At 39.5% G+C, this 15,829-nt stretch overlaps 1 protein-coding gene across 3 annotated transcripts in view; it reads left to right on the top strand.

Moving 5' to 3' along the window:
* RPS6KA2 (ribosomal protein S6 kinase A2) overlaps window positions 1-15,829 on the top strand; it is a 280,539-nt gene that overhangs the window by 229,899 nt on the left and 34,811 nt on the right. For all 3 annotated transcript variants that reach the window (XM_030499206.1, XM_030499204.1, XM_030499205.1), the window contains 3 exons: window positions 2,010-2,080; window positions 2,907-2,995; window positions 10,455-10,519. In XM_030499206.1, the coding sequence (XP_030355066.1) occupies window positions 2,010-2,080; window positions 2,907-2,995; window positions 10,455-10,519 (225 nt within the window). The remainder of the gene's footprint in view (window positions 1-2,009; window positions 2,081-2,906; window positions 2,996-10,454; window positions 10,520-15,829) is intronic.

Raw genomic sequence — 15,829 nt, 5'->3', positions numbered from 1 at the left:
TATCTGTATCATCTGCAGCAGCAGCATTAAGCCTATTTCTGCCAAAATAAGTGAGCTGTAGCAGTCATTGTTAGTGCTGTTAAATTATATTTATTATGACAAAGCAACATGAGCAAATGTAAGTGAGCATTAGGTACTTACCGTGAACAAAAATTCTTAATAAATCGTGAGGAGGAGTTGGAGCAATACCTACTGCTGCTGCTGCACTGGGAAGCAATGTTCTCTGCTTCTTGTCTCCAGTATATCTGAACACTTTTGACTAAGTGGACTTAACCTTAGGACTAAGGTTCTAGTAGGTCAGAATTACTTTGAAATTGGTGCCTGAGCTCTAGTGTCATTTAGGCAGTTTCTAAAATTCTCCCCCATTATGTTTCTCTCTAGAAGGTGAGCTACTTTACTCCAGCTCTGCCAGGCAGCAATTCTTTGACTCTACTAGGTCAAGCAGGAGTTAACACATTTGTATTTTCCAAATCTTGTTTACGCTCGTTAGCCATACACACTTTTCAAAGTGGGTTTTTTTTTTTTTTTTCTTGTTTCTACCATGTGTTTTATTGCCTTGAGGTAATTTGTTAGTAATGCAGATTAATTCTTCAATTAATTTTAGTCAATGTTATCTGGCTTCTAAACTTCTGCTCTGCCTTCATTCTCAAAATAGCGTAGCAGCTTCACAGTTACAGGTATTTTTATGTTTTCATGTATTTTTCTTATGGCGTGGCTATATTTAATCTGGGAAAAGGGAAGAGTCAGGCTGTGGGGCCATCTGACATAGGTTTTGGTAGCGAAAGGATCCTTTTTTTGCACAAAGATGCTTCCTGAGAGCAGTGAAGCTACTTATGTGATAAAGTACAAAAACTACATAAGGGTTGCACAGTCTGTCCTGCCTTAATAGGTATTTAATTATAGCAATGAATATTAATTAGTAGTATGAATATTAATTAGTATTATTATAGTAGAAGAGGACCAAAGCCAGAGACACAGACATAAACAAGTAGCAGTTCTCCTTACCCTCAATGAACATTGTCTTCCTTTGTGTCCAGGCTGAATTATGTTCTTGGTGTCTTTGTGTCTGGTGAAGCATAACCTTCATCATCCCTTAGTCAGGGGAAACAGCTGCCACTCATACCATCATGAAACACTGCAGCAAGAGTTGAATGAAAGACCTGGTATTGAATCCATATTATGTGAGCTGCTTTGGCAGGGGTTGGTTGGTTTGTTTGGGTTTTTTTCTGTTTGTTTTGGTTGGTTTGGTTTTGCTGTTACAAATGTGAAATTCCTGTCAAATTTACTGGAAGCCCTAATCTGTTTCAAAGGAACCATAACTGATTGATGTTTTCATTTGTGAGTTAGGCAAATAATTGATGATGATTGCTGAGTTTTGCTTTGAGATTTGGGTTCAATTAAATGTGACACTTGCAAAATCCATCACACACAGCCAGGGGAACCAAAGCAAGAGAGACAAAAACACACTCAGATGCTTTGAGAATTAAGGGTTTCTCCTGCAAAGTACAGGAGAAACCTGCCATCTCTAAGTGGTGCAAATATTCCATCAAAAAAGGTGATTCAACTCAAGCTAAAAAGATGGGGAGTGGCATGTTGAACCCATTTGCCTTGCACCATAGTTCCATGCTGAACGCCTGAGAATAGCCGTACTTATTCAGGCTAAGGGTCCCTTTAGCCAAAATATCTCATTTCCAGCATTAGCCATAAAACAGGTGCTGGAGGAAACAGCATGTATGACACTTCTTCTGAAACATACCAAAACTTGAGTTTACCGAGTGCCAGTGTAAGCAGTTAGTAACAACACTTTTGAACGAAAAAGCCATGTTGGTCCTTCATTCTGCGCAATCTAGACTCCCTGTGCCATTCTTTTTCTGAAGTACAGCTAGTTGGACCATTTCTTTTCCTCAAGTTTTCAGTTGTGTTGGAAATAGAAGGTAGGTGTGGTGTCTATCAGCTATGCAGACCGCCTCAACTCTCATTTGATTTACCGTTTTGTTGTTACTCCACAGTTTGAGATGCTGACAGGATCATTACCCTTCCAGGGAAAAGACAGAAAGGAGACAATGGCACTCATTCTCAAGTGAGTACCAAACCTGCTTTCATTCCTCTGAGTTAACTATACCCTCTGGGCAGCCAATCGGTCCTAAGTATGTGATGGGTAGAGAATAATAATGTGCATAATGCATTTTTCAAAGCTGCATAAGGCATGAATTTGGTACAGCACACACAGCTGATGCCTGCATGTGGCTCTAAAATTGCCTTCAGAACAAATAGTAGGAAGTGAATTACTGAGAAGGTCTTACGAAAGAATTGTATCTTTCTTTCTGTAACAATGTCATTATCCACAAGTGGGAACAGTCAGATTTCTGCAGGACATCTTATGTTTTGTTGTTGCCAAATTTCACATCTTCTCCTTTAAATTTCCCATTCATTTAATGTTAAGTGCAGACATAAGTATTTAAAGCTTAGCTTTGCTCAATATTATTTTTTTTCTCTGTAGCAGTAAATCACCAAGGGAAAACTTTTATTCTCTTTCACCAATGTGTGGTTTAGTATAATTATTTTCATGAAGTTTTCTTTATTTAAATTCCTCGATTCCCAAATTTATTCCAGCAAGCTAAAAAAGTGAAAAAAAAAGTCTATAGGAAAATGACCTACTTATGTTGCAAAAGGTATTATGAGATTCATTAGATCTACCTCTGGTGAAGCCAGTATGAAAACCTTCTTTAACTTCAGTGGAGCAAGGTCAGGTCCTCACTCTGTACTGCATTATGCTTAGGTAGCCTTTGGTCACCAGATTCATGTGTCTGCCCATCTGACTGCTATAATTCCACTTTTTAAACCACAGTGGGATGGAGAAAATCTTTGAAAAATCTATTTTCTTTTCAAGTGTTGTGTTCTTTCAGAGCCAAGCTGGGAATGCCACAGTTCTTGAGCATAGAAGCCCAGAGCCTGCTGCGAGCCCTCTTCAAAAGGAACCCCTCCAACAGATTAGGTACGCACACACATTAGCTTGGGCCATTTGTTACGTGTGCTCTGCCTTGTCAGGCGGTGATTGTTTCTCTCGGTGCATCTTCCCTGACAGTTATTTTCTTCATTATGCATCATTCTGTGTTCCTTCCCAGAGCACAGTGAACCTTGAGCTTAGTAAAGAAATTCATAAAGAGCACAGGGAAGCCATTGGAATCTGAAACATTATATTAGCTTGTATTCTATTTTTTTTTTTTTGGTGAAGAAGGAGAGGAAATCACCAGCATTTGTGAAAGTTTAAGATAACTGCTGTGAATGATAGTATAAAGAACTGAGAAACAGGTATCTTTTAAAACCTGTATAATTTAGCTGAAAATCTGAGGTCGGGAGCAAAAGGCAGTCTCTCCCATTCTCAAATATGCTTTGATCCTGTCTTGTTCCATTTGCTGGGAACATTTTCACAGGCTTTCTACTTTACTACGCTAAATGTATTATCTTCTTTCTTACTAATGTGCTTTCACTGTTTGTTAATAATCCTATTTAAATTGTGATAAACTAGAAGTATGTATTGGCTCATGTATCTTATGCCATCTGTACCTTTGGGAGTTTTATTAAGAAATCAACTGCATTTGGTGAGGTCATTGACAATATCAGGTGCATGATTTTCATTGCAAATTTGTTCTTCAGTTTCTACGTAGAAAAATACAGTCATATCAAGTGAATCATATGAAGGCGATAGCACTGTATTATTTTTTATTTAAAAAATATATCTACTTCTGTAAAAAATTTTGGAGGTTTCTCTTTTCCCCGCAGGTCTCCTATTCTGCATTTTGGGTGAACAAGGGAAGAATTTGCTTCTGAAGGAAAGGGATAAACTTTTCCTTCATAAATCTGTAAGATTTTTTTTGTGACCTTAAGAGCAGGAATTGACTTTAGGAGCAGGAATTTAAACTTTCAACTCCATAATCCTTATCACAAGAAGAGAGCTGATGGGTCATATTTAAATACGTGGATTACTGTCGTTGCCATCTATGGGAGTTTTGTCAGCTAATGAATGACTTCTAGAGAATGGCAAAGGCTGGTTAGAGACTTGTGAAGAGCGATTTGCTGTTCTATTTTGCAACTGTTTATACTTGTAAGATTATTTCAGATTGGAGACATAAAGTTAGAAGCAAAAGGCTGAATTGGGAAATGGCTTATTCTGAGATGTGGAAAGAGCAAGAGGTGAAAGAGAGGTTTTTCTGTTTCCTTCTTGCAGTACCCACACTCACTTCTCAGGCGCTGGAGGTGGTGCTGCTGAAGGTCTGCTGCATGGTGCTTTTGGTCCTCTGTGTAGCAGTCACAGCATTAGTGGCCAGACACACACTATGCCAGGCAGCATAGTACAGGATGCTTGACAGCCCGCTTCCATCACCATCTGCATGAGCAGTGAGTCCTGCAGCTTCTGACAGGCACACCTGGGTGTGCACACACATGTGAAGGATGGACACTGCTCTGTGCCCTTGAGCTTCTGCCCTTGCTTCAGGTGGGGAAGCGTGTGGGCTACTCCATCCCTCTGCTTTATACTGAACACCATTTAGTGAATGGGTGATGTTTTAGGAGAATGGATGTTTCCTGCCTGGCTGCAGCAACTAAGTTGGAGATCCTGCCTTACACAGAGGTCAGACACAGTGGCTCAGCTGTTTTCCAAGAGAGCCTGGCTCCTGTGCACAAGGACAGTATGGAGCAGGCTGCTTCTCTCTGCAACTGCCGGGGACAGTTCCTTGCTCCACAGAAGGATCAGGGGACAGCCCAACCTCCCTCAGGGCTGGGCAGGCATGGGGAGCCAGTCCCTCAGCACAATGCTGTGGCCCCTCTCCTCATAGGGCTATGCCCACACAGCCCACAGAGGTAATGCCCTCCCATGGGTTTTACTTCTTGAGCTAAATGGTAGCTCTTGTAGTCTGATGCGCTGTACAGATGGTAGTGGAAAACCAGATTTTCTCAGCAAGTTTCAGTTGCTCTCAAGCTATTTGCTTGCCATTAGAAAAAATTAGAGTCTTGGGATTTCTAGGTTTAATCTATGTTCCGAAAAATAAGATGCTGCAGCAAATATAAACTTTTTCCCACTCCCTCCCTCTGTTCCTTTCAGCTGTTTCCTCCCTGTCATTGTCTGTTGGTTTGTTTTTTGTTTGGGTTTTTTGTTGTTTGGTTTTTTATTATTATTATTGTTATCATCATCATCATCATCATCATCATCATCATCATCGTTTTGTGGTTCTCACAAGCTGCTGCCCATCCATAATGAGGCTCCAGTAAAGTCAGTGGGAGTTTCTGGATACCAATCCTTAAACAAAAAGCTTCTCATGAAAACAAGCAAAGTTGCTTAGCTTTAGCCATGACTACTCTAGCCCCCACATTGTCTCCCTTTAAATGGAGAATTGCGGAGGGTCAAGGTTTTAAACCTGAGGTTTATTGAAATACTGGGAAGTCTGGGAGAAATTAAGAGATTATTCATAACACAATCATCCAAGGACATAAAATCTAAAAAGCTAATCGAAAAATAGATCTTAACATTTCAGGAGTAGTGGTGGAAAGCTTCTGAAGGCTCTCTCTGTTTAATTGGGAACCAGCACGACGAATAATGAAAACAGACTTGCTGGTAATGAAAAAAAGCAATGCGTAAGTGGCTAGCCTAAATACTGAACAGAAGTCAGTAGAAAAAAAGGACTGCTTTGACTTTGTGGATTTTAGCTTTTTCTGAGAAGGGAATAATAGTCTGAGGTTAAAATAAAAGTAGGCTTAGACATCCTGTTTTGAAAAATCTTTGGAAAATTAATGAAGCATGCTAAAATAAATGAAGCATATTAGGGATCAAACGCTTGTTTTCAGCCATTGTTTCAGAAGTTTGGAAATCTGCGAAGTGTATTTAGTCCCAAAATGTTTTTAATGTTGGCAAGAGGAAAGATCCTGAGCTTCAAAAATAGTTTTATTCTGACTACCATCTTGCTTCTTGCCATTTGATTTTGATATCTTAACAAACAGAATTAATGATTCATGACGTACTCTAAAATTTTCCTTTTAAACTTTCTTTTGATGCTTTGGATTTTAGTGGAAAAAATATTAGAGTTGAAGGAAGATACTCAGACAAGACAAAGAATTTAGTAATCCAGTTTACCTGATTCTATTTTTAGGTTTGGTGCCTACATTAATGATTTAGAACAAATTTTTAAAGACCGAGAAGTCCTCCTTCCTTTAGCAGCCCTTGTTATGTGCACTGTCTGTTCTTTTCTGAACCTATACGCTCTATTGCTCTGATTAAGTAGAGCAAATTTCAGATTATCAACAAGCTTAATTTTAAATTCTTAAAGAAACTAACTGGAATATCCAGGCAAGCAAGGAGTAAGCATCTCAGAAAGGAAATTGTGTGGTGAAGGCATTAGTTCATTACATTGCCAGGAACTTAAGCAAGGGACTAATTCTTGCTTGCCCTACAGCCTGGATCTGCTCAGGTAGGTGAATGAGTGTAAAGAGCATTTCAGGAACTCCCTGTGCTGCTGAGTACTATAAAGGTTCCAGAGACCTTATAATTGAGAAGCTTGGCCAAGAAAGTATAGAGTAAAAGCCGAAGAAATAGTTGTTATTTCCTTAATCTCAGAGAAGATACGTTCTGCTTTGGCACATAGAAAATATTATTTTTCAGTTTTATAAGATGATGAATTTTAAAAAACAAGCTTCACCTTTGTCAGAGTGACTGTACATCTTTCTTGTAAGCCTTAGGAATGCATTTCAAAAAATCTAGCCCACTAAAAAGATTCTGAGGCTGTGGAGAAAAAAAAATTATTATCTGAAACTAAAAATCTGGAAATGCTTTCTGCTTATTTTGAATATCACAATAATCAACTTTCAAATTTCACAGGTCTTCCTATTTCCCATTGATATTTTTCAATATATTTCCCCTTCAATATATTTCAATATATTTCACATTGTCCATAATGATTCAACAATCAAAACCAATTACAGATAAAACATTCTACTATTACTGCTTGCGACACTTTTATTACAGGCATAAAACAATCTTAGATAATCAAGTTCTCGCTTATTAGCATGAGGCTGCTTTTATATAAATCTTTGTGTCTATAATGTGTTTAAACTGGCAATTTGTTCTGAAAGCATTATTTATCTTCTTGGACCCTTGTGGGACTGGATAGTACACAGGAATATTTGCAGGCAGTAGGTTCGATTGTGCTTATTCTTTACAGATAGGTTTGATTATTAAAGTGAAGTTACAAAAAAAACCAATTAGAAACTAGAAGACAGTGAAAGGTCTGTGGTCATGTAGTGTGCCATCATGTGTGACACTTCAGCAGTTTGCTAAATGCCCATATTTATACAAGAAATGTCCATCTCCATGAAACAGGGCTTTCCAGTTGCGACCTCTCCAGCGCTTCTCTTTTCTCTCTGAAAGCACATCTCTTTCCACTACCGCTTTAGATTTGCAGATGGTAGGTGAGTGGCTGAAGCATGCTGAGCAAATCCAGGTCTCTTAGCAATCATGCCTAACCTCTCCCATGGACATCTGCAGCAGGGTCAGGGTTGCCCCTCGGGGCTCCCAGAGCTGTCCGTGAACACATGCTGGACCACCTCCCTGTTCCAGTTGAGGAGAGAACCCAGCCACATACTGCTGCCTATGGACACAGCACACAGCCCAAGAGGGAGCCATGGGCTCACGGGAAGTAAGGTCAGGGAGTAAAACCTGCAGGAAGCGCTGAACCTTCTCCATGGTGTAAAATTGCTTGCTGGGAATTCAAAGTCTTTTGCTCTGCAAAATTAGGCTATTGCCATGCTAAATCTCTTTCATACATTAAGCTAACCAGAGATGGAGTCGAGCCCTGGCACTCTGAACAACATATTCCTTCTGTGCCAAAAGTCTGAGTGGTCCTAAGTGGGAAATGACAATTTTTCAAACACGTGCCTGTGAACTGCATGCTGCATTCCTTACTGCACGCTGCATTCCCCCACTAAGAGAAGTAGTTATAGGTGGGATTTTTCCTGGGTCCTGATTTCTGTGGTTTTGTGGAAAAAAGAACAACAACAGTAGCAAAAAGTGTGGCTTTCAAAGAGATAGTCTGAAAAGGGCAGGTCATTCCCATCACACGGTGATGTATTCATAAGCCTACAAAAGAGGGGAAAGGGAAACGGTGGGGGAGGGACAGAGCAGAGCAGGTTGAATGCCTTAGGAGTTATCCATAGACTAGGGAATGCTACCAGTAGCTTACAGTGCCTGTGGCATTTACCCCAATCCTTCAAAATCACTTTGGCACTTGTTCTTTGCTACATAAGGATGAAACCCATCTACTGCACATTACAAAGTTTCCAGTCACCGCCACAGAACACAGACATTTTTCACAGATATTTCTGCCCTGAGGAGTTGCTTAATGTAATTCTCCTTAGAGCAATTGTGTTGGTTTCATGTTTCTGTTGGCGTTGTTAAATCAGAATGATTCTGCCAAGGGAATCTAGTGCAGACTTCAGACTCTGCATTATAAAAATATGCTAGAGAAGACATAGAACAAGTTTTATTACTATCTAAGTCTTAGTATTTTCTTGTTCAGTACCCATGAGCCATAAACAACTGCCTAAGGAAGAGTAAGAATAGGGTAAGCATATGTTTTAAGGTCAAGCAAGGGGTTTCCTGAACCTCTTGTGGTTTGTCAATGAATTCCACATTACACAACTGTCTGCTGCCTGAGGAAATATCTCCAAGTTGTTCTGAACCTGATTCCTGCTAGCATCATAAAATGACCTATTGTAAACCTTCTCAGTCATCTGTTTTCAGGTTGCTAAGTCCTGGCCTACTCAGTCATTCCATGCCGTTACTCGTTGCCCTTTTGTGATTTTTTCTTTTCCAGCCTTTAATAAGTATACCCTTTTATAGCTGAGGATGTCAGCTACATTCCATACTCAAGTTGTAGGTGTACAACAGACTTTTATAGTAACAATGTAATATGTTCTCCCTTTTTGTTATCTCTTCTCCTTCTAAAATATGATTTCATGTTATGTTTGCCTGGAACTGTCTGTCTGTCATAACCCAAAAACCTCACTCCTCAGTGGGACTGATCGCTTTGAAGCACATGATTTTGTATGGCAGGCTAGGATTGTTTATCCTCATGTGCGTCACTTACATTTGTCTATACTGGAGGATTACCAGGATGGGGAAGTAATCAGAAGAACATTTCTCTTCTGTTATTATCCAGCAGGCCTGACAGACAGTCCTGCATGTTATGTTCACAAAGTGTTTGCTTTTTGTATCCATTCATCAGTGACTGTTAAGCAGGCTGTAGGAAGCTGTTCCTGATCAGCGCATTTTGGCAATCAGTAATGTCTTGTACATGAAGGGAGCAGATGTCACATTTTACAAAAGCTTGAGTTGACAAAATCTTTCTAAAGCTGCTTGTAATGTTGATCTTCAGGAAGCATTAATACTGCATATAAAAAGCTGAGTCCTCTGAGGTGCTGAGTGCCTTTTGCAAGGTGCTTATGAATCCCAAATCTTTTTAGGAATCAAGGATGCTCAGCATTCTTGTAAAGAAGTGCTGGGTACCTTTCAGGAACTGATTCCAAAAGTGCAATGCAAAGCCTTTGCTTCCAGATGTTGTTTCTCCTACTGGAAAATGAAAGGTGCTGTTAGTAAAATCAAATTGACCCCAAAAATGACATGCTAAATCATCTCTGACAGTAGTTTAATTACTACTGAGCACCTGTTGGTTTTTGAGATGCCACTGAAGCAAGTAAATTGAGGTAAAGGAATAAAAAAAGCAATCATCAGTGAAGACATAAGGCAAAAGTAATTGAAGGAATTAGATTTGTTACCAGATTTCGGAAGTTTCCCTAAATATGCTATAGTAGTATAATAGAAATTTAACAGTGTGGTGATTCTGGTACTCACACAGATTTGAAGATGGTATTTGAAAAGGGGGAACCTGAAACCCTGACTTGCCTCAAATCATTGGAGCCTTTTGGTATTTTGAGGCTGAACTATTTTGTAGTAGAGCTTTCTCTGCCCATGGAGTATGGGTAATTAGACAAGACTTGAAACTCAGTGTGGATAGAAGAGCTGACGCTGGTGGCAGGGAACAGCAGTAACCTTGCCATAGTATCAGGACATTGTGGGGCCTCTCATGGCTTCGTTGGTGAGTGAGCTCTGCTGCAGCTGAAATCCCATGTCTCATCTGAAGCCTCAGGAGAGCAGCTATTCAGCCTTGGCACTGGCCTCAATTCAGGAAAAGTAAAAAACCCTCAGCCATCAGAATTTCATTAGTGAAATGCTCTTGTCTGTATTTATGGTAGTTTATACTGTTATGGCAGTTGCACTGTTCAGAGTTTCTTGACTAGAAGAAATGTTTACATAATGACTTCAACTTTATCAGAAGAAAAGAGAGGAGGAAGGCTGGAGACTTCCTTCTAAGCGTGACTTCATTTTGATTCTTTCATTCTCTTGTCAGGTGCTGGATTCGATGGAGTGGAAGAAATTAAACGTCACCCTTTCTTTGTTACTATAGACTGGAATGTAAGTGGAGAAGCATTTTATTCATTTTTTTACTATTTTTCTTAAATACTTTTTTTAAGACAAAATGCATAGAACAAAAGATTAAATGAACTCTTAACACAGAGAACCTGGGAGTTAGAGCCTTTTAAGTGGGTGCTTATGTCTCTTGCATACATATTTGGCAGGCTTGCAGTTGGACTTAATGATCTCGAATGTCTTTTCCAATCTACATCAATCTATGATCCTATATATACGTTCATTCACATACCCACAAATGAAAGAAATAAAAAGCTGCTTTCAGCATTGCCAGTTTTTTCTAACTGCTTGTCTCTATTTTATCTGATGGTCTGGCTTATCATGGTACTGAGGCTATTTGCAGTGTTCTGCAGAATAATTTCTACATTCAGTTCTAATAAACATGATGCATTGGTTGTGGGAGCTGGACTGGAGTGAAAATGAGCAGCTTTAAATGAAAGAAATCCTATAATATTTCAATTGCAAAAGAAAACTGATACAAAGGACTGATCTTGAGAGAAATACTCAAGAGAGAAGCAGTCTGATGTTCTAGGTCACTCCATCTTTCTGCTTTTATGTTCCTTAGTGAAATACTTGTCTCTTCTCACTGAGTCAGGCAAGCTGAACTAAAGGCTAGGTTTATTCTTTCTGATATCAGTGGCCTCCTGGAATCCTTTTCTCTCTTGGAATTATTCAGAGCAGCTCCAGGTCTGCTCTTACATGTCTACCAATGGTAGCTCCAAGGAGCTTCAAGACCTCCAGGTTCACCCTTTTCTCCAAACAGAGCATGATGCTACTGGGACTGTGTATCTGTAGAACTGGTACAGCAGGCTGTACAGCAAGTTGCACTGCTTTATGTTGGGGGGATCATAAATCTTCCAACTGGATAGGTTTGTCACTTTCGGCCTAAGTGACCATACGACAGGATCTGGCCCTTCCACTATATTGCGATGAGGGCTACAGAAAAGCATAACGAAGATGGATTTTTCAGAATAGTGATTTAATATCACTGAGTATACAAGTCAACCACCCAGAACAGGAAACAGCAATTCCTCCTTTACAAGTGGTTGATGTTTTATTGAGGTGAGTCATTAATTTAACATCAGCACTCAAAATTGGAACAGCAAACATTTGATCAAATGCAACATGGTTCAAATAAGACATGTCGGACATGATTAACTGAATGGTAAACAAGGATTTATTATATTGCTATCAGCTGCAACTCATGAAGCTGGCGGTAGAGATTAGCTAAGTATTAGGTTTAGACTTGCAGCACATAAAACCTCACATTTTCAGCATCATATTTGTTCAGATCAATTTATTTTTAGACAAACCTGGAGGCAAACACTTTGTTCTTGATCTGGGCATCTGCCAATGTGTCAGAGCTCCTGTTTGCCACATCCTTTAGAATTTTCTACTTTAATTTTATCTGACCTGTGTTATAGTATTGTTATGTCTCTTTAATATTTGATCTGAATCCACTCGTGAATGCTGGTGTAACAGGTCACACTGATGCAGGTCTCACTGTAAATTCTTGTAAAACAGCATGAATGCATGTGACAGAGCCATTCTCAAACTGCTGCCCAGGGCTTTAGAGTAAAGCCAATTCCTCTGTGAAAGAACATTTTGTGGTGCCCAGGTGGGCTTTGAAAGGCCCACAGAATCATTCATTTGGGGAAAACTCATGAATCTAATTTGAATTGCATGGTGAAGAGTTGGCTTGACTCAAGCATGTTAAGAGATGATCAGTGAAAGTGGATTTTGAGATTTTCCTTTATGATCCAACTGACTTTTAGTCCCATTACATATTTCTGGATTTTTGATTCTCTTTCTTCTTCTGCTTCTTACTAATAATGATATTCTGTCTAAAGACTTTACATTTATTAAAAGATTAAGTGAAAAGAAAAAATAGAGAAACCTGAAGAGTAGGGTTCTTTAGGATTATGATTAATAATAGTAGTAGTAGTATTTATTTTCTATATTCCTCTGGTATCTCCATAGTCCTCAGCTTTGCAATCAAAATACAGGTCAGGTGCATACATCTTGACATCATAAGGAGCACTGGAGCAATAAGAGGATTTCTGCTGCTTCTGTGTTTGCTAGTGGAGCAGCTCAGTAACTCATCACAGAGAAATGAGGCTCTGCATCTTGGAAAGGTTTTCAGCAAAGTCAGTTCTGCACTGTGAGACTCCTTAAGACAACCTTCTCTTCATTATGATTGGTGATTGTTTCAAGCTCAGTTCTTCAGGGAACAATTTCATGCCTGTCCTATGGAAATTGTACAGTCCTCCATCATTTGAAAAAGATTTTATGGATGGGTAGGTATTCTTGAATACGATTTAGAGCTAGAGAGAAAGGTGGATTTAATTGCCCTTTGATGTGTTATCTAGCCCTTTTGAGTTTGCTGTAAAATGTAGCTGTAAATATCCATTTTAATCCAACATCATTAGTGCTTACTGCACTCTCTTCGAGACAGACAGATTGTTATTACACAGATCAGCTATCATCTTTGTAATGTATTTTTTCATTTAATCCTAATTTTACTATCACTCATGGAGATCTTGGGAGGCTTATCTAGTTAGAGCAGTGGCACTGTAGGCATTTCAGAGCAGTGTGAGCCAGCCCAGCCCTGAGCTGAAGCCAGGATTTTGCTTTAGAATGATCGCCCAACCATTAACGTGTTCTCCATGGACAGAAACAGAGCAGGGTCAGAGAAAAAAAATGGGTCAGGCACAGATGTTTGGTGCTGATCTCTGTACAGTTGCAGGAAAAGAGTCCCTGATGCCCTCATTTTGTTCTCCTATCACATATATAGAATCTCTCACATCAGTTTGCAGGCAGTCAGCAAACAACATCGTTGAGGCAGGACATGAATGTTGATTTCTTTTGTACTTGGGTAATATAAAGACCTGAGAGCAAGAGGCAAGCTCTATTGCAGAGCTTCTGTACTACCTTGGCAGCTTTGATAGACAGGACTGCTGCAACTGACAGTATAGGAACTTTCAGCAGCTGTGGTAAAATGATCTTCCATCAAGAGCCCCCTTATCACGAAGGGTCAGAATGGCTTAGTGTCTTCTAGAAACCCAGTGTGAAATGGGTGATTTTTCCTACAACAGTGACATGATAACCAGGAACAAACTACCAAGTTGCTTTATCTAATTTTAAAAAGAGATCCCAAACAGACATGAGTGAGCTGCTTCCTTCCAAGCTGTGTGTGAAGTCTAGATATTGCAGCAATGAAGTCATTCCAATCACAGACAGAAATGTATAAATCAGACCTTCATTTCAGAGTACTGTCAGAACTGTTCCCTTGAGTTTGGGATTGGGGCTTGGTTATTGTCTCTATTGCTGGAGTTTACCTGTTGGAGCAGTCATTTCCCACTTGTTTCCCATCCTTTACTGCCTTCAAACAGGTGCAAACAGACATAGTGTCTGGTTTGGATGAAGGCAGTGGAAACAACATACACAGTGTATAAAAGCCCCCTGTTATGATGCTGCAGATGCTCCTACTAGGCACAACTGTGCTGACAGCGTATGGCCATTGCACTCAGAGGCAATGCGTACAATCCTGAAAAACATGAGTGTAGCCAGAGATCAACCGTCCTCCTCCCGTCCTTTCCCAGATGCTATTCCTGTGTTCCACAGTGCCATTCTTCAGCACAAATCTCCAGCCATCCTAGGTTTAACTTCTGATGTATAAGTAGCACTAAATGAACTGTGAACAAACTGACAAAGAGATTTTGTGCCCAAACTGAAATTGTGGCATAAGCAAATATCTGTAAGAGTCTCAGTTTTACAGCTATTGTCACCCACTAACAAAATTCTAAATTCCCACTTCCCAGGGTGGAAAATAGATAAAGGTTTCTGCAAATATCAGTCTTACTGCTCTAAGGCATTTGATAGGCACTGTGACACAAATTCAATAGATTCTTTGTTAAATGAATGGACTGTCTTTTGTGATTAAGGCTGGGATTTACAGGAAGAAGATGTCCATCTTCTTCTGAGTTTTACCTGCTTACTACACTTGCACCCTCTTTTCTCCCTAAGACAAGCAAACTCAAACTGAGTTGATCTCAGATAATTTCAGTCATTGGCTCTGAGAAAGCACAGTCTTGTCTGATTTTTTTATTACTGTTCCTTCTTTCCAAGTCATGCATAAAGAATATCTGTCTTTTCATTGAAAATGAAAAATGAAATCCCTTTTTGCAGCCAGAGGAGTGGGCTATAAGCAGGAGTTTTTGTTTAGATGACAGCCTGAATTGGACTATAGCAAATGACATGCTAGAAAATCAACGGTTGGATACAACTGAGGGAAGGAGTGGGAAGAAAATGGGTTCAAGTTCAATTTACTTCAATATTAATCCGAGATCAAACTAAACTGAAAACATCAATTATTTAATTGCAGATTTTACCAACAGCAAAAAAAGTGATCCCAAGGTCTGAATTCTACTAGCTTTTCTATCATTTGCAGGGAATAACATTGAGTCATTAATCTAGGAGAAGACAAGCATTTTAGAAGATAGTTCATCCTTTTGTCTGTTTATTGGATTTTCCATGACAGGTATATGTATCAAGGGAGTTTATTCTCACACTACAAGTGCGTCACTGTGGAGGGTAGCATCTTGCTGTTTCCAGAAGGTGTCGGAGGAGTAATTCAATTCTTCATCAAAGAAACTCAGTTGAGGAAAAGACTAAATAGTTTTTACTTAAATTAAACCATTTTCTTTTTCTTGATATTTGCCAAACACATACGTGTACAGGGCATTTACATCTCTGCGCTTTTTTAGAAGCGCATTTTTTAAAAGATGACGAAAAGTTAATTGCTTGTAAATAACAAGAGACATGCATGTCGCAGCATTTTGTTACTAGCCTCCCTGGTGTATTACTTGAGCCTCAGCTGAAGAGGTGTTCAGATGGAGATCAGATTGTGGATCTGGCAACATACATTAAGAAAGGGTCATTGGGACCTGGGGGAAATTAGTTATGCCCAAAAAAAAGGGTTTTGTCCCAACTCAGAAAGGGAGCTGATAGAAGCTCAAACTGCTATACAACTGTGTTCTAGTTAATTTATAGGTACTTATTAATCTGAAGGAACTGATTATCAAAGTCTCAGAATGTGAAGGGTTGATAAGTAGACAGAAGCATGCATATGTATCCAGGTGTGAATATCTAAATCAGTACTTTCACACCTTGGAGTTTATCCCCCTCATTCTGTGGATTATGCACTCCCTCCGCACAGCCTCTGGAGCCAACAGCCATACATGATGCGCAGTGATTTCTGATACTTGTCAGTCACCTTCTTCTGTGCTAAGTCAA

Source organism: Strigops habroptila, chromosome 10 (genome assembly GCF_004027225.2).
Source record: "Strigops habroptila isolate Jane chromosome 10, bStrHab1.2.pri, whole genome shotgun sequence".
Classification (NCBI taxonomy): domain Eukaryota; kingdom Metazoa; phylum Chordata; class Aves; order Psittaciformes; family Psittacidae; genus Strigops; species Strigops habroptila.
This window is presented reverse-complemented; position numbering and strand designations above follow the sequence as displayed.